This window comes from Pongo abelii, chromosome 7 (genome assembly GCF_028885655.2).
Source record: "Pongo abelii isolate AG06213 chromosome 7, NHGRI_mPonAbe1-v2.0_pri, whole genome shotgun sequence".
Taxonomy (NCBI): Eukaryota; Metazoa; Chordata; class Mammalia; order Primates; family Hominidae; genus Pongo; species Pongo abelii.
In genome coordinates, this window is record NC_071992.2 from 139,152,677 (window position 1) to 139,180,665 (window position 27,989).

At 47.4% G+C, this 27,989-nt stretch overlaps 2 protein-coding genes across 9 annotated transcripts in view; one reads left to right on the forward strand and one right to left on the reverse strand.

Annotated features, from left to right (window-relative positions):
* The window catches only part of ZHX2 (zinc fingers and homeoboxes 2), a 194,558-nt gene that overhangs the window by 52,925 nt on the left and 113,644 nt on the right, over positions 1-27,989 (forward strand). The window contains exons 3-4 of one of the 8 annotated variants that reach the window (XM_054560952.2): positions 17,324-17,441; positions 22,324-22,652. The gene's annotated coding sequence lies outside the window, so the exon portion shown is untranslated. 8 annotated transcript variants of the gene reach the window in all.
* LOC129060855 (transcription factor NF-E4-like) lies at positions 12-27,953 on the reverse strand. The gene is given in 7 exon segments (XM_063726393.1): positions 12-323; positions 325-337; positions 2,094-2,274; positions 2,277-2,337; positions 2,439-2,596; positions 13,363-13,582; positions 27,939-27,953. Coding segments are annotated over 7 exon segments (960 nt in total).

A 27,989-nucleotide genomic window follows, 5' to 3' on the forward strand; every position in this document is an offset into this window, starting at 1 on the left:
CACCATCAGGGTTACCCTTGGCTTGGATGAAGTGATGGTAGTTGCCAGGGAGTCTGTTCCAGGGCACCATCAGTCTTCAGCGGCAAGGCTGATGAGATCCAAGTAGGAGGTTTTGGCCAGCTCGGGAAGGGATGGGGGCGGTCCTTGCTGGGGCTGCTCATAGTCCGACTTCCAGTGGGGTCCTCCGCAGATGGGGCACGGCCTGGTGCGCTTACCTGAGTTTGGGCATTGTCTGGACCAGTGGCCTTCATTGCCGCACTTGAAACAGGCACCAGGTGGAGGTAGATTGCTAGGAGGCTTCTGTGTGGAGCTGCGGCCCCGTGGGCCTGCAGGGCCCCTGATGGCAGAGGTAAGCATTCGAAACTCTGCGGGTTTTTGCCTTTTAGTTTCCTCATTATGATTGTTAAAGACTTTGAAGGCTAAATTTAGAAGGTCTTGTTGTGGGGTTTGAGGGCCGTCATCAAGCTTCTGAAGCTTGTGCCGAATATAGGGGGTGGATTGGGAGATGAACCGAAGGTTTAAGATAGTGGTTCCTTCTGGGCTAGCTGGGTCTAGGTTGGTATATTTTTTAATGGCTTCAGTTAAATGAGAGAGAAAAAGGGCTGGGTTTTCATTAGGACCTTGGGTGATTTCTGAAAGTTTTTCATAGTTTACCACTTTATGGGCACCCTTTTTGAGTCCTGCAAGGAGACACACAATTATGTGGTTTCAACGGTGGCATCCAGAGGCCCTGTCTTGATAATCCCAGTGGGGGTCCTGGTTGGGGACTGCCTCTGCACCAGTAGGCTGGGCAGGAGCTTGGTGATGAATGGTATCAGCATGTGCCTGAGCTATGGTCCAGATACGGTCTCGGTCTTCTGGGGTGAGGGTGGAAGAGCGGATAACCTAGAGGTCATGCCGGGTTAGTTCATAAGACTGGGTGAGGTACTAAAATTTTCTAATATAAAAGGTAGCATCTTCTGGAAATGAACCGAAGCTTTTGTTAATTTGAGAGAGATCAACGAGGCAGAAGGGAACATGAACTCTAACAATACCTTAATTTTCTGCTACTTTCTGAAGGGGGCATTCTAGCACAGGCGTGCATGGGCCAAAGATGGCGCCCAAGCAAGTAAGGGCAGGAGAGAAGGAAGAAGCCGGAAGTGGTTCCTGCGAGGGTTTGAAGGGGGAAGGGTGGTTGAGTTGATAAGCAGTGGAGGATAGGGGCGTAAGGTGGTGGGATGGGTTTACAAGCCTCAGGAGAGGGCGGTGGGGGAGGAGAATGGGTACAGGCAATACTAGAATTGTCCTGAGGAGGGGACGGTGTAGGAAAAGAAGTGGATACTGCTAACTAAGAAGATGGCGACTGGGAAGATGGCAGCTGAGAAGACAATGAGGAGGCTTGCGGGGGTTAAAGAAGGTGGTTGAGAGGAAGAGGTAAGGGCTGGGAGGGGTGGACAGCAGTCTGCTGGATTTAATGAGGAAAAAGAGGTAGGGTTGGGAAGAGAAAGGCGATCAGGGTGGCAAGAATGGAGAAGGATTTGAACAGGTAAGAAAGAATTGCAGAGGTTGGGTTGTGATTTGAGTGTAAAAAGGCCTGGACATAAGGAACTTCTCATTTCTTCAGTCGTCAGCAATAATTGCTTAAGTCAATTAAAATTGTAAAGTTGAATGTTTCATTTGCGGGCCATTTGGACCCATTATTTAATTCGTATTGTGGCCAGACTGAACTGCAAAAAAGACAAGGCACTTAGGGCAGATATCTTGCCTGAGGCCTAAGGTTTGTAGGTTTTTTTAATGAGGCAGCCTAGAGGGCTGTCCTTTGGAATGGAAGACTGGGAATTTCCCACAACAGAGGGTAGGCTGAGAGAACAAGGAAGAGGAGACCGTCCTGGACAGCAGGAGGGGGACAATAAAAGGAGCAATTGTCACTGCTGCCATTTTCGTTCCCAGAACACGATCTAATGGCTTAAAGGCGCCCCCCTAAGGCCAGATGATCAGCAAGTGCCTGGCACACGCCAGAGCCTTCTTGGACCAACGTTGGATTTTTGGACCAGAGAAATCAAGAGAGGCCATGTGGATTTTCCCCTGTTAACAGGGCTCCCGGGAAAACTTACCAGTAGGCAAGATCAGTGACCGATGTGCATGCACAGAGAGGCAATTGGAGGCTGAGGAGCTTCCTTTGTCCAGCTGCTATGGCTTGCTCTCCGGGGTGGAGGGGTAGGTCCACAGGGGATGCAGACCTGAGCCCCTCCCTGGTTTTGGCACCTGACTTAAGGTTCTTGTATCCGTTCGAACCCGGAGAGCGTGCCAACAGACAATACGAGGCGGTGTGGAGCAACATGCTGTTTTAATGAGTTCCTGGGTGCAGGCGGGCTGAGGCCTAAAATGGCATCAGCACCAAGTGAGGACAGGGCAAAGGTTTTATAGTCTCCTGTAAACAGGAAGTGTCCTAGTCTGACGTAACTGCTACGTTGTACCCGGATGGCCTCTTTCTTGATCTTCAGGGGTACGTGTCTTCCAGCCAGGGTAGGTGTCTTCCAGCCGGCTTTCTTCCTGCTTCTGCTATTTAGCTGGCCCACACTGCTGGCACAAGTAGCCTTGCGCCTTGGGACTGGGCCTGAGAAGGGAGGAGTTATTCATCCCCTTAAGCTTTCAGGCCCCAGGGAGAATCTTACATACTGGGCTGCATTTCCAGACGATTAGGGCATTTTAAGGCACAGGATGAGGTAGGAGGTCGGCACAAGATACAGGTCATAAAGACCTTGCAGATAAAACAGCTTGCAGTAAAGAAGCTGGCCCAAACCCACCAAAATCAAGATTTTGACCAGAATGACTCTCTGGTCATCCTCACTGCTACACTCCCACCAGCATCATGACAGTTTACAAAAGCCATGGCAACGTCAGGAAGGTACCCTATATGGTCTAAAAAGGGGAGGCATGAAGAGTCCACCCCTTGTTTAGCATATCATCAAGAAATAACCATAAAAATGGGCAACCAGCAGCCCTAGGGGCTGCTCTGTCTATGGAGTAGCCATTATTTTATTCCTTTACTTTCTTAATAAACTTGCTTTCACTTTATGGACTCGCCCTGAATTCTTTCTTGTGCAAGATCCAAGAACCCTCTCTTGGGGTCTAGATCTGGACCCCTTTCCAGTAACTGTATTACTGACCATCAAAGGAAACCCCATCTGAGCAATGGGTTCCAGACCCCCATCTCTAATCGTGAGCCCCATTCTGGAAGTCACTTGTAATGAGGAAAGTTATTCCATAAGCTGGCCCTGCCACTACCCCTACAGGTTTCAAACACCCACCCTCCTTTCCAAAACCAGACCCAGGTTACTGTGGTCACCTACTGGTGACTTCATTTGCATCTGGTGGTCAGATCTAGTCAGGGTGTAATTTGGCTAAATTAATAGTGCAAATTCCTAGTGCGTTTTACAGGTGGGGAATAGAAGGTGAGAATTTGGGATTTAAAACTTGCATTTCAGAAATGCTGTCACATTAGAGCTTCATTTCAGTCCCTTGGGGTGGCCACCAAGTAAACAGCTCAATTTCCATCCCTGCTGGAGGTACAGAATGCAGCATTCACACTTGCCAACAGATAATGTCTCCTGTCTTTGTCCGTGCTTAATGGCTTTTAGTAGAGTTAAGGCTGAGAAGAAAGAGACTGACTTCCTCTTATTGGGTAAAATGGAAACACTGGGGAGACAATTCCATTTCAGACAGACCCTTTCCTTCTCAGATTACTGATCCACAACCCAGCCAACTCCCTTTCAGCTCATTCAGGTAACGTGGAAGAGAGAGGCCACCCGCCTAGGGGAGAGGAGGGTGGAAGAGCCCGTTGAGCTTTGTGTTTGGGATTTGTCAGCAGAGAGGAGATTTGCATTTCTAATAAGAGCCCCGTCTGGGTGTGCTTTAGCCCAGTGGCTGCACATCTCTGTAGCTCTCCAAGTGCTCTCAGTTTGCAGAGCAAGGGAAGAATCTTCTACAAAAACAAATAGCTGTGGGAAGACAGTAGAAAGCACAGGATAGTGGGGTGCCAGGGGCACTTCCTGGGTATCAAGGAACCTTTAAAAATGGTATTACAGCAAGTCACCACGGACACCCTGGCGAATATTGCTCGTGTGCCCATCCCTCACATGCCCTTTGTCTATGTAAGAGAAACTCATTACATGTTCTACTCTGAGATTTGGAGATTTATTGTTATTTCTCCAAAAAGAAGTAACCGGGCATGTCAATCCCAGCATGTTTATACAGCAGAAAACTGGGAAAAGAAAACAAGGTTCAACAAGAGATGAATAGTATGATAATTAAACAATTAAATAAATAAATGGTTAAATACGTGGTAGAAACCTTTCGGTCATATATGAAGTCTACAGTATTTAGTAATGTGATTTTTTTGAGACAGAATTCACTCTGTCACCCAGGCTGGAGTGCAGTGGCTCCATCTCGGCTCACTGCAACTTCCATCTCCCAGGTTCAAGCGATTCATTCCTGCCTCAGCCTCCCGAGTAGCTGGGACTACAAGCACGTGCCAACACCCAGCTAATTTTTGTATTTTTAGTGGAGACGGGGTTTCACCATGTTGGCCAGGCTGGTCTGGAACTCCTGACCTCATGATCTGCCAGCCTCGCCCTCTCAAAGTGCTGGAATTACAAGCGTGAGCCACCACGCCCGGCTAATGTGATTTTTTTAAAGTGGTAAATGTTAAATGAAAAATGCAGGATTCATACTGTATAAATAGTTTTTATTTAAGAAAAACACATAATGCATGATGAAATTACAGTAAAATGTTAACAAAGTTGAGATCTTTAGAGATCAAATCAGAAATTATTATTTTTCTTTCTTTTATTTCTAAATGTATTCCAAAGGGTTTTTCGTGTATGATTATAGAAGTTATATGTTGGAGCAGGGAACCACACTATACCGTCATTACTTTTTTTTTTCCCTTCCTTCTTTTTTATCTTGGGCACACACTAGAATGTGGCATTGCTCTCTGTGGGCCCATCCACACTCCATTCAGCCAAGCATTCTGTTGCTAACAGAGAACAGAGCAGGTTGCAGAAGCAATGGACAAAATCTGAACATTTCCAACTTCCCTCACCCCATCGTTCACTCACCCATGAGTTCATCTAAACCCTTCTTCCACTTGTTTATATTTTTAGCTGGTACAGCCTCTCGGGCCCAATGACTTCCATGTGTTTTCCACCCTCAGTGTGAAGTGGCAGTGGCCTGCCCGGCTCGTATCCTCAGATGACCTCCTCTGGACTCCAAGGGGTCCTCCCTGTTTTTTACCTTTCCAGCATTAAGGGAACAAAATAAGAACCTCAATGATACGTTTGCAATTAGCAAAGCACACTTATGGACATAATTTTGTAGAACTATAGAACTTGGTTTTGGAAGAGGCCTTAGGAACTAAAATGTAGGCCAGTGTTTTCCCAGAAGTCCGCAATATAGGGAGTATTTCCAGAAATCACTGCAAGTTCCAGAAATCCAGGATATGGTGGCATGGGGTGGCATGGGATCGTGGGGGGTTTGGTTTTGTTTTTGCTTTGGGCTGCAATTGGATAACAATGGTTACCTTGTTTTGTTCAGAAACTCCAGCAGTTATACATATGCCTGGTTATTTTGTTAATAGATATTAATGTATGAGAGACAGATTCTTCTAAACCTTGTGTTGTGGAGAAGGTGGACATTGATGGGACTCTCTATTCTGAGCTAGATCTGTGAGTGGAGAGGGCACTGCCTGAAGGGTGAGAACTATATATTCTGGCACTTCACTCCCTGAAGGGTGAGAAAATGGGCTCCAAAGTGGCTCCCTGACCCCAGCAGAAGAGGCTGGTACATGGGGCCACTGGACTAGAACCCAGATTGTCTGACTCTAAGTGCTGGGCTAGCTCCAGGGCACCTATTCTACCTTTTTGTTTAAACCAACTTCCTGAGACGTGCTTCCTACACTAGGAATAATTTAGTAGATTTTGAATTTGTGCGTGCTCCAAGTGTGGTCTTTCCAGACTGAGTCTTCTGTTTAGAAAATGATTAATTATTTTAATTGCCTAAGTCCTTTACTCTTTCCACAGTTACTCTTTCCTAACTGTAAAAATACAGACTTCCAAGTTTGGTAGAGTGTCGTGGGAAAGAAGGTAGGTTCTGGAATCAGACACCCTGGGTTCAAATCCTGGCTCTCCCACTCGCCAGTCCCTGATCCCAGGTTTAACTTCTCTGTGCATCAATTTGCCCAACTGCAAAATGGGAATAATGATAGTATCTACCTTAAAGGGCCGTTGTGAAGATTAACCATTGTGATGAGTGCTCGTCATTACATTGCATAGAAAAAGTGCTTTACATTAAAAGTGGCTTACATTATACTTGTCATTACATTGCACAGAAAGTTCATTACAAGCACAGAAAAGTACTTGTCCCATGCCTCATGCTCAGTGCATACTCAATAAATAAGAGTAGTCACCATCGTCATTGTTGTCGTCGTTACTGTTGGGTTTTCATGGAAGGACCCTGGCCAGAACAGTGTCAGCTTAAACTCATTTTGCTTTGCTGGACCTGTGGCCATTACTTCCTTTTCTGTGTTGTTTGCTTTATCCTTTAGAGGAGAACAATTAAACTTCTCCCCATTGTCAGTACCCATTTTAAAGAGCAAGACCCTGAAATCCAGTGTGACTTGCTCAAGCTTGTCAGGGCAGAGTTGGAGGAAAAGCCCGAATCTCCTGTTCACCTGCCAACAGCTCTTTGCGCCATGGTGCCATGTTTCCTCTGCATGCCTCCGTTCATCCTCCGCACCCGGAAAACACAGAGAAGCAGGAGAATCAGCCAGATACATGAAAACTCTTGTTTCGAACACTGAGCATTGACTGTTTACCTGGCCCTTGGTTCTTGTCTTTCTTTCGTTTTAGCAGCAGCATTACATACTGCTGCCCAGTGGAGCATTGCTGGTTCCTGCTTCCCCTTCCTCCCTGTCTGTCTTCCCCTGACACTTCCCTGCAGGAAACCACTAGCCCTAACGAGAACTCTCAAATGGTGGAGTGGATGACAAAGGCGCTAGAGGCCTGGGGATAGCGGGGAGTCAGCTGGTGACTTCCGCCTGGTTTAAAGCCCGTGTCTTTCCTGTATTCAATCCACTGGCGCATCATAAGAATTCCCCGAAGCATTTAGCCACCTGAAAAGGCCTTCTCTAAGGCCTAGAGATCTCCCTATCCACCACTTCCTGAGCACACTTTGCAGGTGCCAGACATTTTGGGGTTGCAAAACCCACTTCCTGCCTCACAGTAGGGAGTCAGGAACAGACCATGAACTACACAGGGTTCTTGCACATACTGGGCACTTGGAGGGTCAGGGGTGGGGGGGCAATCCAGGCAGAGGGGCAGCCTGAGCAGAGGCACAGTGTGAGTTCACACTTAGCATGCAGCTGAACGCTTAATTGTTCTCTGATTGCTTTGAGGGTGTTTCAGCCCTCCAGCTAGAGAGAGTGGTTCTGGTGAGACATGGTGATGAAGTCTTCCTTTCTTCCCAAGCCCCTGCATTTGTGGAGCTGATTGACAGCTTGGAAAGCCTCTTCATGTATGTGATGGTATTTGAACCACTAAGCATCTGTGTGAGATCAGATGTTACCCCCATTTTGCAGATGAGGAAACTGAGGCCCTTAGACGGTAACTCGGTGGCTCAGCTACCCAGTGACAACCTAAACTTGTACTGAGATATGAAGTCTGACTCCAAGTCCACCCTAGCTCTCTCCCTTACGGTCAGCTTTGGGGAAATGTGCGCAGATGTAGTGCTTGACTGTAGAGCCCACTCTTAGAGACACGAAGAAGGAACAAATGAGCACCAGCTCCTGGGGCACGGTGGGAAGGGCACTGGCTTTGGAAGCAAGACCTATGGCTCAAGTTCCAGCTATTCCAGGCATGAGTTGCATGGACTTAGGACAGTCATGTCTCTTTATGTGGGACTCGGTTTCCCTAGTTGGAAAATGAGAAGGTTGTAAGAAATTCATCTCATAAATTTATAGGCCTGGGATTGAGAACATTGGTCTTCAGCACCTTCTTCTCTCAGGGCCCCCAGCCCTGCCAGGCCTGCTTCCCCAGCCTACTTCCTACCACATCCATCCCCGAGTTCTTTCCAGGAGCAAATTCTCCTAACAAACTCAACCTCTAGTTCAGTGGAAACATCAGGGAACTTGTTAAAAAGCTGACTCCTGGCTGTGCGTGGTGGCTCATGTCTGTAATCCCAGCAGTTTGGGAGGCCCAGGCAGGTGGATCAGGAGGTCAGGAGATCAAGACCATCCTGGCTAACACGGTGAAACCCCATCTCTACTAAAAATACAAAAAAATAGCCAGGGGCATGGCAGCAGTCGCCTGTAGTCCCAGCCACTCGGAAGGCTGAGGCAGGAGAATGGTGTGAACCCGGGAGGCGGAGCCTGCAGTGAGCCGAGATTGCACCACCACATTCCAGCCTGGGTGACAAAGCGAGACTCCGTCTCAAACAAACAAACAAAAAAAGCTGGCTCCCAGGCTTCACCCCAGAACCTAAAGCCTCCAAATCCCTGGGAGTCAAGGCTCAAAGGCTTTTCTCCCCTGAACACTCCCAGAAGTTCTGATGATCAGGCAGATTTGGCAGTCTTTGCCTGCGCTTTGGGGTTCTCAAACTCAGTGGGCACTGGAATCACCTGGGGGCGTGTGAAATGGCTGGGCCTCACCCCCAGAATCTCTGATTCAACAGGTTGGGGCAGGTGAGGCCCCCAAACCTGCATTTCTAACAAATTCCCAGGTGATGCGGGCATGACACTTTGAGAACCATTGCCCCAGCTCATTTTCTGAGAGCCCAACTAGCAAACCATCAAAGGAACCTTTACTCATGGGCCATGGTTGCAGTGGAGCATCCCTGACAGCATGGGAACTTTTTAAACAGAGACCCTCGAAATGATTGAGATAATTACAGCAACAACTGCTATTTACTCAGACCTGTTACATGCCAGACTCTGTGTTAGATGTCCTAAATCAGTATTTCTCATTATTTTTACAGAGCTTGGAGATTCAAAAATCAAGGATCAATGAGGTTAAGTCATCATCTAAGAGTATACTTATTACAAACGTGATCAGGACTTTCTAGAGCAAAACGTGGGCTATTTTCTTTAGCTCACTAGGCCTCTCTTTGTCATCCGAGCCACGAGTGGCTCTATTATGGGAATTTCAAACCAGGTTCAGACAGGGGTCATTACCCAGGACTTTTTGGTTAGAGGAGCCTTTCATTAGTTCCCCACAAATTGTATCCTACTGGTAGTGGCCTTTGGCCCCCACCGTGAGACAGCACTGCTAAGTGCTCACTTTTAAGGGACCCCTCATGTAAACAGGGATTGTTGCATCTATAGCATTCTGAGCCCTTTGGGTGGAAATGGTGAACTGCTGCCGGATCTGGGGAGACCCCACCTTAGTGGGTTTCTGCCTTGGTTCTGGGCTGGCTGATGTTCTGTTTGGCTGTAAGGACCTTGGGAAAGAACTGTTGGCGCCAGATCCCAGGGAATGTTCACCAGCTAGACATGAAGGAGCTTATGTCATGACTGAAACACTTCCAGCTGGTGGGTCTTAGTGGGGAAGCTTCTTTCTCCCTTATTTGTAAAGATTTGTCTGGTGTATAATAGGAAGCTCATAGATTTGTAAAGAAGTATAAAACACAGAGTAATTAGAGAGGAAATACAGGTGGCTGTGAGAGCTTTTTCTATGCTTAGCTTTTTGTTCTCACCCTTCACACACACAGACACACACACACACACACATCATGCTTCTGATTTTCTGCAGTTAATTTTACGTCCGCAGGGACCTCAGAAAGTCCTTCAAGCCATCTATGCCTTTCCTGGGGCATCTCCTACCACGTCTGCCTGTGTTCTTCCCTATGCAAGGATAAGGAAGCCAGGAGGTGAGAAGGAAAAAGGGAACTGCCCCGCAGGGATTGATCTCTTGGGGTGGCCGGAGGCCTCCACGCAGAGCTTGGAGATGCTCAGAGGCTTCAGAGTGCTCCTTCTTTCGGTTTTGAAAGGGTAGACACGTAGGTCCTAGACAGGCTCCATCTACACCCTCGAAGGCAGCTGGCAGCTTGGAAGAATCAGCTGACATTGCAATTGATGTTGAAACTTGACGACACTAGTCCAGGGTCCACTTATTAACCATGCCACCTTCTCTGAGCTTCGCATTGCGAATCTGACCTGCTCTTCTCCCAAGATTGTGAAGGCAAAAGAGATCATGGATATAAAAGTATCCCTGCAGTCTGGGATCTGGAAAGAACTCTGGGAATCTAGAGGTTCTGGTTTGCTAATGAGAGAACTGGGGTCCAGACAGAGGAAGTAACTTGCCTGAGGTCACAGATGAGTGACGTGACGAGGGAGGTAGAAGAAGGTCAGGGTGGAGGGAAGACTTCTGGGAATCTTTCTAGGCAGAGCACCCCCATCAGCTTCTAAAACAAAGCACTTTATGACTACTATTTCTCACCGAGTCTCTCTCTCTGGGTGTGTGTGTGTGTGTGTGTGTGTCTGTCTGTCTCACACACACACTTTTTGGTTTAAATAGCAGAAAGGCAATGACTGCTCTTTACAGGAGAGAATCACACTCTTTTGCACTGACTACAAGGAAACCTACTGGGCATCATTCAACTTTGCAAGTTAGAACATAAGAGATGAAGTAGTAAAGGAGAACGCCGAAGAGAATCTACTGCCCAAACTACCTTGCATGTGTGGAGCTTGGTGGCCTTACAGTTGCCTAATACTCCCTGCCCAACCGTATTATCCCTATGATTTTCCACAAATAAACACATTCCTGGTCTCCCTGTGCCCAAACACACATAGGGCAGAACCAAAGAACATGGGCTACAAACACAGACAGACAAAGAGAATCGGAATTTTATTTCTCACCAGCACTGTGACCTTGGGCAAGTTACTTAATGTCTCTGAACTTCAGCTTCCTCATCTGGACAATAATAATACTTCCTAATGTTGTGAGGATTAACAAAGGTAAAGCCTAAAAAGTGCTTAATACAAGGGTCGGCACAAAATAAGGTTAATAAATGTTACCTGCCGCTATTGAAAATGTTGGAGACGATATTGAAGATCACATTATTGTCATTTTCATAAGAAAATTAACTCGTTTATAATTTTAATGAGATCTCACTAGGCTTCTAGCAATCTGACTGCATAATTAAAATTCTGGTTTTCTACCCAGGAAAGAACTAATATTGTCCAGGTTTTAAGCACACCCTAGCTGGGCTGTTATCTCTGGAATACTGAGATGCTGTCACGTGGTCTCCAATAATATCTTGTGTATATAAGTATCCTTATATCTGAAAAGCATATAAAATTACAAACAATAAAATGTACAGATAAAATGGAACTAGAAATCATAGAAACGAGTGTGAACACAAAAGCCCAATTATAAGCAGGGTAAAAGTTAAAGGTGCTGCACTTTGCAGTCTACAAAGTGCTTATTAAGTCCCCACTCCTGGTGGCCCCACAGCCAGCCTGGAAGGTAGACATTACTGTGCCCATTTCACAGGTAAGGAAACCGAGTCTCAGCCAGGTGGCAGGACCAGCATCCGGAGAACAGTGGTAGATGCTGAGTCAGAAAAGACAGGAAAGAGCCACAACACATAGGGCCTGGAGGACTTGGTAGAGCAATTTGGATTTTGTTTAGGGTTCAGTGGAAAGCCTTCAAACGTTTAAGCAAGAGAGTGCTGCGACCTGATCCACATTTTTAGATCACTGCCCAGAGTGGAGAAGGCAAAAGTGGAGACAGGGAGGCCACTTGGGAGGCTGCTTTGGAAGTTCCAGTAAGAGATGAGGGCAGTGCCCATGGAGGTAAAGTAGGCGGATTCAGGGATACGTAGAGTGTCTAAAGATAGCCTTACTGAGGATTGGATGTAGATGTTGGCAGAGAGGGGAGAAGGCATGGTTTCCCTGTGGGTTGCTGGGTGGTTGATTTAGGACGTCTTCAGGAGGAACCTGTTGGAGGTTGTGGGGAGGGGAGTTAAGGGATCCTTGCAAACTTGTCAGGCTACAGTGACCGAGGCACGCACTTTTGCAAAGAGTCAGGTTCCCCAAACATGCGTCCTTCTCTGGCGGAGAGCAGGTCTTATTCTCTTGCTCCTGGGCATTGAATAAATGCTTTCTGTGAACTGAGTGAGCTAGAATGCTGCCACTGACTCTGAGAAGCCCTGTATTCCTTCTGCCGCCAGGCAACCAGGGAGCAAGTAATGACCCTTCTCAGAATGTTGGGCCTGATACAAGAAACAAACAAAAACCCCTGATGTCCTACCTTCTAATGTTTCAGACTTTGTGTATTTTTTTTTTTTTTTTTTTTTTTTTGCCAGTCTCCATGGGATCTTTCCTCTGCTCATGTTTGAAAGTGATTCTATAATGGCTTCTGAAAGGATGAAGCCTAAGTTAGTGCAAAAGTAACTGCAGCTTTTGCCATTGAAAGTAATGGCAAAACTGCAATTACTTTTGCACCAACCTATAGAATTATAAGATCAACACCAACAATAGGCATTTGTAGAGTGTCATTCCATTAAAAGACCTCTCTTATATACATTCCATGATTTTAGCCTCATGAAAATCTGAGGTAAGATAAATGGTGTGTTTAGCTCTATTTGAGAGGCCAAGAAACGTAGCAGCCACGAGCAGGTAAACTACAATAATAGCATTATTACATTAAAAGAGTTGAGCTGGATAAGGTACTCAGAACAGGGCCTGCAATATGAATGTTAGATGATGTTGTTGTTATTGCAATTAGCCTCCAGATAGAGAAACTGAGGCATGATGAGGCTGTGACGTCCCCACGCTCAGTAGTGGAATCAGTTTCAAGTTGTGTTCCCAGATGCCACCCTCAGAAGGAATCTATGTTCCAAAGGGACATACATTTGCACAGGAAGCCTCCTACCAGGGCTGGGTCTTTGTGAAATTCTTCTGTCCTCTGTGTGAGCTTCCCCACCTTTCCCCCAGCCAGAAATCTCTGCAGTTCTCCTGTCAAGTCTGCCTCCCCACTGAGGGGGGTTGAGCCCACTGTCCAGGACCACTCTACCCTGTCCTCCCTGCCCTGCCTCCTGCCCCAGGTGGCCCTCCCTCTGCCTGTCACCTTCCAGTCCTCCACCCAGTGACCTTCTCCAACAGGTTTCTCCAATCAGGAGCACCCCGGGCCCTGAGGACAGGCATGTCATGTCATTGAGTCCAGGTCCCTCCTCAAGGGTGGGTCTTGGCAACAGAGGCCTTGCCTTGTACCTTGTCACTCTACATCCCTATGTGCCAGGCCCAGTGCCAAGCCCAGAGCAGATGCGCTGACACACTGTACAGCTGGCTTCTAAAAAACAACAAAGGTGGTCATCACCAGAACCCACCTTCGCACATGGGGGATGTGCTCATGATGACTGTCCCCTTGGGGAACATGCCCTTTATTCCAAAGCTGGCACCAGGGCCCAGGGCACCCCAAGTTCCTGGAACGCCTGAGAGTACCTCACCACCACCACCCAGCACCACACTCTCCTCTCTGGTGTTGACCAGTCTCCGCCCTCTGAAGGTGGCTGCAGTCACGCCTGAGGAACCGGGAGTGTGACTTCCCTTCAGAAATAACAGTTGAGGGGAGACAGGTCCTCAGCATAGGAGGCCCTTAGACAGTAATGAACCAAGCTTTACTCTTCGCCTCATAGTACAACTCTGAAGATGGCTCCAAACATGGCCTTCCAAACTCATCTTGGACAAGGGCCACATCACTGAGGTAAACAAAGGTAGAAAGTCTGCCACAGGGAGCTCTTTCAAACAATGGCTCTCCTTTGGCCAGCTCAGTTGAGTGAGCATGTTTACATTTTGCCCTCAAAATATATTTTGAGGAATGAATGAGTGGGTATAGCGGTGAAACCTCATCACCTCATAGCCGAAGTGTGGGTTTGAGAGACAGTGTGTGTGTTGTTGCGTCTCTGTGTGTGTGCGCCTGTAAGAGAGAAGGGTCTCCGAACCAGAGATGGTCTCTTTTTTGGAGGCAGCCCCTGGGCCACAACACCCCTTTTCAGTTGTCACTGAAGAAGGCGAAGAAGGCGGCTGGAATCAGCCACAACGCTCATTCCTTTGCTACTTGCTCTCCCCCACGGCCTGCAAATTTGTTTCAGCCCAGTGGCTCCCTCCACTGACCTGAATTTAATTATTTTATTCTTTATAAACGGAACACTTCTCCCATCCCCTATTCTCAGCCCCCTACCACTCCCCAGATTAACTGACCACCCCTCATTAAGCGTTCTGAGAAGTCGGTTTTGTGTGGGAAGACGTTTGGGTCCCATTCACAGGCCTTGTTTGCAGGTCCCACGGTCCATCTCTGTTCAAATAATGAAGATTTGACCAGGCAGGGGTCAGGGAGGATGTTTTGCCTGGATTCCCAATATTTGCTTTTCATCCAGTAAAATATTTTCCTGGGCATCGGTGGGAGATGGAATGGACAATCGCTGTTTCTTCAGAGAACAATTTCTAGTTGGCTGGCAGCGGTTCTGAGGCCGCCAGCATGCCCTGCCCCTGGCACTCCTCTGATCTCGGTCTTCATGGCCAGGGTGGGGCTGGAGCCAAGAGATTTTGAGCATGGGTATCATGGAAAGAGGAGGCTGTTTCAGAATCCAAACTCTACGCAGTCCTGAGTGATTGTGATGAGTGCTGAGGTGCCACTGAAACCTGTTTACCGAGGCTGCTACCCACTAGGGTCTCTTTGCGGCTGCTTGCCTGTGAACTAAAACAGGTTGGATAGAATTCTCAGCAAAGCCCTGAATCCACTTGGTGGCTACCAAGAAACATGGGATGGCCAGGCAGGGACCTTTCTGGGTTTTTCAAGGTGGAAAGGTGAGAATCGATAGTGGGGTGGGCCTCTGGCCTCCCTGTTGGAGGCCCAAGAGAGCCTGGCACTGCCATTCACCAGCTCTGTTCCTTGTGGCTCTGAGTCTCCGTTTCCCCATTGGAGATGTGAAGTTGATGCTGCCTACCTGTGGGTGAGTGGCTGTGGAGCTAGACGTTCCCAGCTCTGCTACTCACTTGCTGTGTGGCTTTGGGCAAGTTGCTTACCTCTCTATGCCTGGTCTTCCTCATTGTATTAGTTTCCTGGGGTTGCTGGGACAAATTAGTACAAACTGGGTGGGTTAAAGCCATAGAAATTTATTCTGTCACAGTTCTGAAGGCTGAAAGTCTGGAATCAAGTGCATGCAAAGCCGTATTCCCTCTGAAGGCTCTAGGGAACGTCCTTTTTTCCTCTTCTGGCTTCAGGTGCTGCTGGCATTCCTTGTAGCTGCATTTCTCCCATCTCTGCCTCTGTCTTCACATCCCCTTCTCCTGTTCTGTGAGTTTCTCCTCTGGATGTCTCAGGTGGACACTTGCCATTGGATTTAGGGCCCATCAGGATAAGCCAAGATTATCTTATCTTGAGATCCTTAACTTAATTACATCTACAAAGATTCTTTTCAAATAAGCTCGCATTTATGGATTCTGAGGACTAGGACATGGACATATCATTTGGGAGCCACGATCAACCCATTACACTCATCTATCAAATGAGGATGATATCGGTGCCTACCATGTTATGGAGTTTACATGAGCTAATGTGTCTCATGCCCTGCACACAGCAAATGTTTGTTCTTTTCATAATCTGTACTGAGCCACAATTTCATAATTACTACGATCATCATCACCATCATCATAGCCAACTTTCATTGAGAGGCTTCCCAAACTTAACACGTCTAAAATTAACTCTTGACTCTTTCCCAGTCTTCAACAGCTCAGTAAATAGTACCTCTATTAACCCCAATGAACAGGCCAACATCCTGCAAATTATCCACGTTTCTTCTTTTTCTCTCACACTTCATTCCATCCATAGATCTTGGCTGTTCTGTCTCCAAAATAGATCTCCAACCCAACCACATCCTCGCAAGAGCCCTGTGTCGCACCCCACCTCAGGCGCCCTTCATGTTTTGATGGGTGTGAGTGACGCTCCTGGATTTATATAGGACACACGTGAGCAGCTACGTCAGTGATGCCGCTTCTCACTGCCTCTACCACTGTCCCCCATTCAAGACACCACTACCGGCCGGGTGCAGTGGCTCACGCCTGTAATCCCAGCACTTTAGGAGGCCAAGACGGGCAGATCACCTGAGGTCAGGAGTTCAAGACCAGCCTGACCAACATGGCGAAACCCCGTATCTACGAAAAGTACAAAAAAATTAGCCAGGCATGGTGGTGCACACCTGTAATCCCAGCTACTCAGGAGGCTGAGGCAGAAGAATCGCTTGAGCCCAGGAGACGGAGGTTGCAGTGAGCCGAGATTGCACCACTGCACTCCAGCCTGGGCAAGAAAGCAAGACTCTGTCTCAAAAAAAAAAAAAAATGCCACCACTACCTCCCACCACATGGATCATTGCAGTAGCCGTTGGCTGTCCTCTCACCTTCATCTATTGCCCCCCAACACCCCCTCATGTCCTGCACATACCCATGACTGTCTACTCTCCTTGGAGCTACTTTTTAAAAACATGGGTCAGATTTTGTTTCTCCTCTGCCCCAAACCTCCACTCATTCATTCCCCCATCTCACTCAGAGCAAAAGCCAAGTCCTCCCAGTAGTCCCTGAGGCCCCACATCCTCACCTGCCCCTCTGTCACTCTGCTGCAGCCCCTGGACCTGGGGCTCGCCCTGGGACACAGGCCACCTGTTTTGGCATTTGCGCTGGCTGTGTTCTCAGCCTAGAACACTCTTTTCCCAGCTATCATTGTGGTCTTCTCCCTCACTGCACTAGCTGCTCACATGTTTCACATGGAACTCCAGGGGTGCCATTCACACCCACCAAAACGTGAAGGATGCCTGGGGGGTGCGAGGTGGGGATCCTGGAAGGCTGTGATTAGGTTGGAGATCTATTTTGCAGAAAGAACGGCCAAGATTTATGGATAAAATGAAGTGTGAGAGAAAAAGAAGAAAGGTGGATAATTTGTAGGATGTTGGCCTGTTCATTGGGGTTAACAGAGGTACTATTTACTGAGCTGTGGAAAACTGGGAAAGAGTCAAGAGTTAATTTTAGACGTGTTAAGTTTGGGAAGTCTCTCAATGAAAGTTGGCTATGATGATGGTGATGATAACCGTGGTGATTATGAAGCTGTGGTCCTGCTTAAAAGACACCCCCTTCAGGAGGCCCTTCCCTGACAATCGTAGCTCATACAGCACCCCATCAATCTCCATCCCTTTATTCTGGTTTTTCTTCAAAACATTTAGTGCAAGGTCAGATTGTCTGCTTTCCCCATTACACCCAAGCTCCATGAGGTGAAGGACTTTGTTTTGATTCCTCCAGGATCCTCAGTACCTGGCATATGTGAGCCACATCATCAACCTTTCCTGGATGAGGCCATTATTCGGGGGCAGGAACTGGCTTTGTATGCATGACCTCATATCTCCCAGCAGCCTGTGAGGTCAGTACTGTAATATCCTTATTCGCTCAGGGCTTGGGGGCTCAGAAAGAGTAAATAAATGTTCCCTGGCTACCCAACTAAGTCAGTGTTAGCAGCAGGATCTGAACCAACTCGTCTTACTCCAGAACCCACTCTCTGAATCACCATCTGTCATGAGGCAGAAATGAAAGACTGTAAGTGAAAGACATTTGGAAATGGAAACGCATTGCGTGAAAGTACCAGAAGGACAGCGGCCGTGCTTGCAACGTCTGAGCAGATCCCTCCGAATTGATTTGGTTCTCCTTCCTGTTTAATTTTTTAAATTTTGAGAACTATTTTTGCTGCCTCCTGGATGACACAACTTGAGGTGGTAAGAAAGGTGTCTGCAAAGCATCGTTCAGTGACTGTCAGACTTTGATGGCCCGGAAAGCTCTAGAAATGGGGCATACAGGCGCATGAATATGTCCATTGTTCCAAAAACAAATCAGTTTACTTTTCTGCCTTTAATAAACATGACATACTGATTAGAATCAAATATTTCAGTATGGAGGGTGTGCAGAGAGCATTCATCTGAGTCAAGATTCATTTATTCTCAGCTCTATCACTAAAATACCTTGTGGCTTTAAATAATAGTGACTCTTATTTCTGAATCCTAGAAGGTGCGAGGCACATTCAAAGTGCTTTACACTTATTAACTCATTTAATTCCCCAAACCACTCTTGGAAGTAAATACTCTTATTAACACCGTGTAATAGTAGTCACCGAGGCACAGAGATGTTAAATCACTTAGCCAAAGTTACGTAGCTAATCATCGGCAGGCCCAGGATGTGAACTCAGGCAGTCTTTCCTGGGGACAGTTCCTAACCAAACTGGTTCCCTATTGTGACTCTCAGCTTCTTTATCTGTAAATTTCAGGGAATGTACTCTGTCATAGTTTCCAGCTCGAAAAAATTCATGCTTTTGAGACTGAGAATCTGGTAGGAGTTTTGAGTCATGGGCGTGAATGCAAAAGGAGAGTAAGAGAATGGGACGAGACAGGGCAGAGCCGAGAATATTACAAAGAAGGGCTAAGCTATGGGCTTCCTTTCTGTCTGGTTCTTGCTTGCATCTTGCCATGCTGTCATTTGCTACTTTTCTTGCCTCGGTGGTTTGTAAAAAATAAGAGCCCCGGGTGCACGTGTCCCCTCATTCACTCTGTGTGGGCAAAGGAAAATGAAGCCCTTATGGTCACCTGGTGTTTCTAACTTTAAAACAGCCTCATGTCTCTTATTTAATTCACACAGAAGTCCTCTGTGCAGAGCCAAGTATACTCCCATTTTATAGACAAGGAAATGGAGAAAAACGTTGAGAAAACTGATCTTCCGGTCACATTTACCTCTTCCTGCCTCCCACAAGTGCTTCCTGGGTCCTATCCCGGGGTTTTTTTTTTGTACTTTACTGATTTTAACAAATACAGCCTTTGATCACTCTCAGCTACCTGCCACACTGGTGCCATCACTAGGTGAGTTATAAAGACTCATCATCGTGATACTATCCATGATTGGGAGGCTTCTATGTGCCAGGAATTTTTCTGGGGGCTTTTCACATCATATTTCCTTCTGATCCCCACAACTCTCCTTTGAGATACACAGTGTTATGATGCCCATTGTACAGATGAGGTGAGGTGCTTGAGGCCACACAGCCCCAGACAACACATGCAGACATCACATAGCTAGGAAATGCGAATCCAGCATCTGAATGTGTTAGCACAGAGGGTCCCCTCCCTGGCTAAAGCCTTCTGGAACTCCTGGTCATGTAAGACAATGTCCAAATTCCTCGGTGTGGTGTGCATGCACCCCTGCAGCCACTGCCCTGCCCCTCGAGCTGGCTCCACCTTCCCTCGTCTCAGCCACGCTCAGCCAGGCTGCTCCTCTCAGCCGTGCCCTTGCTCTGGACCTCACCCCTCCGCTCCCCTCCTTGGAATTCATACTCTCCCACCCTCCTCTGGCTGGCAATTTCCACCCATCCTTCATGGACGAGGCCAAACACCGCCTTCTCCACGCAACCTCCTCCCACCCACAATCTCCCCGTGCCCTTTTCCCCACCCCACTGTCACCCCTCCCAGGGCACCTGCACCACCCTCCAACAGAGTCACAGACACCTAACACAGCCCATACTCCTTGGAATGTTGAACAGTGAGGAACAGGGAATGTCTGCCCCACCTAAGGGCATCTGATGACTCTTTTTTTAACACATCACTCCAGCACAACAAAACGTCTTTGTGGCATGTATTTGAACCACGGGCCACCAGTCTGAGGCTCCTGGGAGCGCCTCAGTGAATGGTGTACTTTTCTACATAGTCAGGGGTCTACATGGTCAGGACAAGCCTCCCGGGACCCTGAGGAGTGGGAGTGGCTACTGGACCAGCTGAGGCGTGCTAGGTGGCCCTTGGTCTCCCCTCATCTCACGGCATGCCTGGTGTCTCCTGGACTTCCAGTGCAGGGCCACATACCTCTTGAAGAGTGGGAAAAAGGTCTGCACTGTGATGTGGAACCCTGAGTCCTCACCCCACACTTGGATTCAAATCCAAGGACTTGTACGAATGCAGCTTTTCTGGCCCTTGGTTCCATCATCTGCAACATGATGGGATAAATTGGGAGCGCTCCAGGGTTCCACCCAGCGAGAGCATTCAGGCACTTCCTTTATTTCCCTCCTTGTAGATAGGAGAAACTGAGGCCCAGGAGCAGGGGACTTGCTCAGAGCCAACCTAGTTGGAGATGGGACTGGAGCTCCCACTCTGGCCAGATCTGCAGCCCTCCACCTTGCTCCAATGTCCTGCCTCTTCTCCCCAACCTTCCAGTCCCTTGATGCCTCTTTCCCTCCTTCTGCCCTCCCTGTGCTCCTCACCTGTGGGACATGAAGGTCAGCCATGCCAAGAGTTAGTCTTGAATCAGAACTAAGATGGCAACTCCTGAGGCACTGGCCACCTGAGTGAACTGTCATTAAGCAGGCAAGACATCGTCTAGCTACCTCCTATTTGAATCCTATGCATCTTTCAATCCAGCTCCCATGGCACCTCCAACCAGGCTGCCCTTCCAAGGCACCCCACAAGAGACATCATCTTAATAAGCCCTCCCACCCATGATACTCTATAGTCCCCCTATGGGCCTTTTCACTTACTTTTAAATACTTGTGTGTACATCATAGCTCCTCTACATGATTTCAAGCTCATTGAAAGCAGTGACCAAATTGCCTCCATTTTCCGATGTCTACCACTAGCCTCCGCTTCAACACCTGATACAGTATTCTAAGTGTTGGATACATATTTGCGGAATAAATGTTATCTTCATTCAGAATAAATGGTCAGGTATATAAACATCCATGCATTCCAGGGTCAGACTGGGTTGAATCTTAGCTCTGGCCTCTGTACACTGTGGGACCTTAGTCAAGTTATTTAACACTTTACTGCCTCCATTTCCTCACTTGTAAAACAGGGATAATCATAGTGCCTGGCTGACTGGGTGGCTCTGTGGATTAAAGGGGTGATGCATGTAAATGATGTGCTTAATAGAATGGCCAGCATTAAGTTGACTCCATAAGTGAAGTTGTAACATTTTTGCAATTCTATGTATGTTTGTATGTGATTTTTTGAAAATATATTACACCACCTTGCCGTTCAAGTTTGGCTTTAGCTAGCTGCCAAGCCCTTCCCATCCTTGCATTTTCTGCAACTGCCTCACATAAGCACTGGCCGGGTCAGAGTGTGCCCCTAGCTACACTCTTTCTTGGAGCATGGGGGCAGGGAAGGGAGAGATGGATTCCCAAATCCCTGTCTTAACTGCCCGCCAGTTTGGGGCTGGTGGCCACATTAAGTGCTCTTACTCAATTCATGTGACTTGACAAATTTGGAATGTGTTAGGGAAAGAGAGTTTTTCCAGCTATGAGTCAGTACATTTATGCGCTCACACACACATTTTTTTTCTTTAAAAAAAAGAAGTTTAGCGAGAATCATTTATGAGTGTAAAGTGGAAACCTCTGGAAATTTTATTTAGACCCAGAAGGCAAGTAATATTTAAGACATTTAATAAAGGGTTTGAAACAAGATAGAATTGGGAGAAAACACAGCTAGCTGCCTTCTCCTTCTGTATTCTCAGCTACCGTGTTGTACACAGGAAGATCCAAATTATATGAATTTAATCTCATACCTCTTGAATACTCAGATTTTTGCTAAACAAGGTCAGGAAATAAGAGATGTGTAAAAGGAGAGAAGCCGAACTGGCATCTATTAAGCACCTAGATGTACCAGAGAGCCGTGAGCGGGGAACATATCCCAAGTTCGAGAGGCTATATGGGGTGAAATGAAACAGTTTGATTCAGACAGGCTTGGGTTCAAATCACAGCACCTCACTTTTATATTATTATTTAGTCTCCATCATATTCCATTTTATGGATGACAAAACTGTGGGTCAGAGAAGATCAAGTATTTTGTTTCTGGACACAAAGCTCTTATGTGGTAGAAATTGCATTCTAAACTGAGTCTGTCAGTCTCTGACCAAGAATATGCTATCTCCCTATGCTAAAGGAAGTGGTTTCAAATTATTCTTCCTCAGAGTGAAGTTTCCATACCAAGGAGGGAGGCAGACACACCCATTGTCAAAGATGATGTCTACAGATCCTAACCAGGCACAGCTTTCTGGGAGACCAGTGTCCTCAGCCACTTTCTGACACTTGCCTTTGCTTCCTGCCTTTTAGGGATTATGGAGAACCTGGTTCCCCCAGGTTGAGCTCCTTACTGTTGTTTATTTTAAAGAAGGAAACCACCACCCACCCAAAGGGCTTCTGTTTTCCAGTTCACTCATATCTCTTTTGCGAGGGCTCACTTTCATAGACTCCCAATCTTAACGGAGCTGTGTCTTTCTCTCAGAAACAGGAGCTGTAATCAAAGGTGTATTCATACCTCTCACATCTGCCAGCAGCCGTGTTGGAGCCAGAGTTCCCTGAGGCCTGGCAGAAGGAGGCACAGGCCAGATACCTGGGAGAATTTTTCCCTAAACAAATCAGATTGCCGTATGGTGGCCCTTCTAAAGATCGCGGGGTGCCTGGTGGTGCTTCTCAGATTGCTGGGGGATCTGAAAGGGGCCTGGAGGTGAAAAGGACACTTCCTTCCATCTTATAAATACTTTTGGGGGCCACCATGTTCCAGGAACCGCAGACACAGAATCCAACTCTTCAGTGGCTTCCCAACACACACAGGTAAAGACAGAACTTCTTGAAAGGACTCCAAACCCTGGGAAGATCTGGCTCTGCTCTTTCTCTGGCCTTCTCGGCTCCAGCCACCCCAACAGCTGCCAGTCTCTGGGGTCCACCATGCCTCTCCCACCACGGCCCACACATGCCCTTCGCCGCTCGTTCAGCTTTTCTTCCTCTCCCTGCCTGGTGTGCGCTGCCTGTCCTCCAGGTCTCGCTGCAATCTGCTGTATCCTCCTGTGCCTCTCTGTGCAATCTTGCCACATTGCGCAGTGCTTCAGTTAGCACAATAATGTCATTGAAGTCTTTAACTCTAGCCTGACTCTAAGGCCAGGGTTCACCTAATCTCCCCATAGCCTGGCCCCTAGTCAAAGCCCCATAAAGAGTTGTTGAAAGAATGAAGAGACATCAATGAGCAAAATAGACGCTGCCCTTGGCAAGTGACACTGTCACAAACAGAAAAAAAAATAAAATAGATGCTGCCCTTCCCAATGCCGGACACATACATCTTCCTAGAGTGTCAGTTGTCAAATTGTACTTGACAACTTTGAGGGAGAAATATTTTGAAACAAATGTGGGTCAATTCTAGAGTTGAATTCAGTATTCTCGTAAATGTCCAAGATATCAAGCTGCGTCTACACACGCCAGGGCAGTTGGGAACACAGGCTCTTCTGTACTCTTGGGGAATCTCAGTTGAAGTTAGGTTGTGGCTGGAGGGGGAGATGGCTCAGTTTCCCACAACTCCAGTTACATAGCCAACATTGAAGAGGCATTGTGGGGAAGAAATGGAATGATGATTCAGTCAGGCCTGAGTTCAAACCTCCATGTTGAACTTTCTGCTTTTATGACTCTGGGCAACTTTTTTAATCTCACAGGTTCAGGTTTACCATCTGTAGAATGGGTATGTGAATGCCTGCACTTCACTGTTGCTGTGAAAAAGGGAGATAAGGCTTAAGACCCAGCCCAGAGCCTCCTGGAACAGAGCCATGTGCTCCGGAAGTAGTGGCTGTTATGTGAGCAATTTTGCAGATGAGCAAATGACATATGCATTTTATTCCATATGACCAGCATTTTCTGCCCTTCTGAATGAAAGGCTACTGTTAGGGACCAAGGTGAAATACCGCCTGGAACAAAGACAGGTCACTGAAGACTTCACTTCTGGCTTGTGGAGTGAGGGCCGAGCTCGGACTCCATGGAAGCCGCTTGTAGCTTTCCACTTTTTTTGAGCTTGACCTTGCTCTTATTTCTGGTCTGGGCTGGCTCCAGCCAGGGTTGGCTTCTCTCTCTCTCTCGTATGCTCCCTGGCTGCACTCATGCCTTTCCCTCAATTTGATGCTATCACCTTAGGACATCATGACCTTTTTACTAGACCTGGAGCTTCTTGCTCATCTGCTAAATGTTTGCTGAATAAGAAGTGGAATGGGATAAACTTCATAAGAGGGAGTGACCCTCGGGGAGGGCATTTCTTTTCTACAGGCCTTTAAAGTCGCTTCCCTGGTTCGCCCCCTTCTGGTGCCTGGCACAGGCTTAAACTAGGCCAAAAGGGAATATGTGGGGACTCACAGGGAAAATGCTGCTGGCTTATTTTTCCTTATTGTGATTTTCTCCATATGACCAGTAATTTCTGGCAAAAGGAGTCCTGAGCCAGGAAGGTTGGAAATGTGTGTGCATGTGGAGCTCAGAGGGCACTAAAAAGCCCTATGATTCAGGTTCACACCTCCGTCTCCCAGGCTGAAGCAATTCTCCTGCCTCAGCCTCCCGAGTAGCTGGGATTACAGGCATGTGCCACCACGCCCAGCTAATTTTTGTATTTTTAGTAGAGACAGGATTTCACCGTGTTGGCCAGGCTGGTCTCAAACTCCTGACCTCAGGTAATCTGCCCACCTCGGCCTCCCAAAGTGCTGAGATTACAGGCATGAGCCACCACGCCCGGCCCAATTCAGGTTAACTCCTAATGAGAGCCGCTGCCTTCCACGTGCAGGAACAGAAGGCTCCACTCGGCATGCACTGTGGCCTTGGATTCCCCTCCACAACCCAAGGAGGCAGCTCTGGTTAGAGCCCTGCCCAGCTGAGGAGGAAACCAAAGTCCCGGAAGAGAAATGATTGGCATAAGGACACAGAACACGTGTGTGAGAGAAGCGGGACCAGACTGGGCCCTGCAAGACTAGCGCTCCTTCCACCACGCTACTTAGGATCTACTGGGGTCTAGCGGGGTGATGGTGCAGCGCTGGGTTCAAGGATAAATGGAGAAAACAGAACTGATTAAGTGAGAGTCTCCAGCTCTGAGAATAATTCACTGTGCAACCCCAGCCGAGTCACTCTGCCCTTGTGTACTCCAGTTGCTGCCTAGTCAGTTGAGGATAATAACAGGTATTGTCAATAACAAGAAGAGCTAACACCTGCTCACACTCTTCTAAGCACTTTATATGTATCACCTCCCTCGATCCTGCAGGGGAAGGCGGCATTAATTAGGGTAAGAGTGAGGCAGATCATTTGAGAGAGGGACTAGCGTGGCTAGCTATGTGGCTGGGGAGCATGATGGGTTCAAGAAAGGAGAAGAAGGCAGTGAGCCAGGAACAGTGGGGGGATTGGAGGAGGGGAGGGGAGTGGGGAGAGATGAGCAGGCATCAGCCTCACAGAGCTACAGAGGCCATGGGGTGGGGAGCGTGATCGTTGCCCTGACACAGGTGAGGAGCCTGTTAGCTGCCCCTGTCTTGCACCCCTTCTTTATACATTGTACCTTCTCCCACTCAGTCTATTATTTGTCTTTCCCCTTTTTTATGCCATGAGTTTCTTAATGGTAGGGACTGGGTTTTATTTATTTATGTCTATCTGGTGCATAGCACAGAATCAGATATATATGGGTACCCAATGAATTATTGTTAGGTATTTAATATACTCAATATTTAATATTAACATGTTCAATGTCTAATAACTATATATATATTTAAGTTCTATATTGACATTAGTACCTGTATCAGTCCATTTTCACACTGCTATAAAGAACTGCCTAAGACTGGGTCATTTATAAAGGAAAAAGGTTTAATTGACTCCAGTTCAGCATGGCTGGGGAGGCCTCAGGAAATTTACAATCATGGTGGAAGGGGAAGCAAGACACCTTCTTCACGAGGCAGCAGGAAGGAGAAGCACTGAGCGAAGGGGGAAGAGCTCCTTATAAAACCATCAGATCTTGTGAGAACTCACTCACTATCATGAGAACAGCATGGGGAAAACCACGCCCATGATTCAGTTACCTCCACCTGGTCTCTCCCTTGATACATGGGGATTGTGGCGATTACAATTCAAGATGAGATTTGGGTGGGGACAGAAAGCCTAACCATATCAGTACCTATAATGTAACTTGCATTATGCAAGCATTTCTGCTACTAAATGATAAATGCATTTCTGTAAATCCTTGCATTCTGAAAAATTCAAAAATCACAGAGATTTGGGAGACAATAAGGTTGCAACGCATGACTCACAGTTCATGCAACTCTTTAACAAACCACAATCCTAGTGATGATTATAGCACAGTTAAAATGGCATGCTAAATTTTGAATTAAAAATACATTAGTAACTTTAGGACCTGAGTAACCATAGGGCTGTATTTTACAAACCAAAAGGGGAACTTGAAGGCAAGTGGCTAGAGAAGGTTTGAGGCAGCCGAGTTATGGAGGCAGGAGCAGACAGATCTTCATCGGAAGTTACAGGTACAAGAGCAGTTGCAGGTTTTGCTGAAATATATCAGAGAGGGCCGGGCGCGGTGGCTCACACCTGTAATCCCAGCACTTTGGGAGGCTGAGGCAAGTGGATCATGAGGTCGGAGATTGAGACCATCCTGGTCAACATGGTGAAACCCCATCTCTACTAAAAATACAAAAATTAGCCGGGCATGGCAGTGCATGCCTGTAGTCCCAGCTACTCGGGAGGCTGAGGCAGGAAAATTGCTTGAATCCGGGAGGCGGAGGTTGCAGTGAGCCGAGATCACGCCACTGCACTCCAGCCTGGAAACAGAGTGAGACTTCGTCTCAAAAAAAAAAAAAAGCACTATCAGAGAGGAGTGGTCTAACATGGCCTTTGCACAAATATCAGGGAGAAGTGAGCAACAAACTCTTCTAAGACAGCACATGGCCACACTGAGCCAAGAGGAAGAACATGGAGTGAGCGGGTGTCATGGACAGCATGGAGTCATCTATGGCTTACTACACTCAGCTGTGTCAGGGATCTTTGCATCCAGCTGCTTTTACTTGGTGAAGCAAAACATTAATGTGCTGGGAACATTTGCCTAAGAGCCAATACTACTTCCACATTTTATGGACATCATTCCACTGTATATCTTAACTTAGTTGAACTGTCTGATGCAAGTGCAGTAGAACGAATGATGTCTGATACAACATATGACTCATTGATAAGTCAAGAATGCCAGTTGTCTAGTTTACATTGAGAAAAGTACTGGTCATGGACCCTGCATGGGTTGTGGACTGTTTTCCTCTTGGTCTGTGAGTCTATTTAGTAAATTCACCTTACAAGCAGAGTGTGGAGCAAGAGCATATGGAGTTGGGAGATGCTAATTTAGAGTATCGTAAATCTATGCTGTGATGTCCCCCTCCTCATCAGGAGCAGCTAGACTACACTGGTTGCAGTGTAGGAGTCAGAGGATAGTCACCCTAGCCTGTCTGATAACTGTGTGACCTCAGCAAAGTCAATTAACCTGTCTGTTTTCCCAACTGCAAAATTAGGGCTAGTGACATGCCCCTTAAAAAGTAAGGAGCTGATTAGCTGGTGGATAAAAAGCTCTTTCTAAGCTATGAAGGACTTTGGAGAGTATTGTTCTTCTTGCAGGTCAGTGCCTGGAATGCTCAGGTTAGCTTGTCTCCTGGGGCGCCTCCTCACGCTGGATGGTTAGTTCTAAAGGGCAATGGACAAAAGCGCTCAACTTCTTGGAATCAAAATAAATTAATCACTGGGATTAACTGCAGAAGCTCAAATTCCTCTGCAGGAAGGAGGCCCAGAACTTTCAACTGGGGAATTTTGCTGGCCTTTGACAAAACTGAGGAGGAGGGAAGCCTGTGGCCAGTATTCAGTGCCTCCCTCCCGGAGTGCTCTGCCCGATACCCGAGGCCACCACTCACCTCCAGGACTCCAGTCACCCACCACCTGTGGCTAGGACCCCTCCCTCAGCCACTCCCACAAAACCAGGTCTGACTGCTCCTTCCCCCAGATAGCGCAGTGGAAAGGAACACAGGCTTTGGAACCACATGCACGTGGCTTTGGATCAGTCCTACCACTCACCAGGTCCACAGCCATGGTGGCAAGTTGTCACTTTTGGAGCCGGTTTCCCCC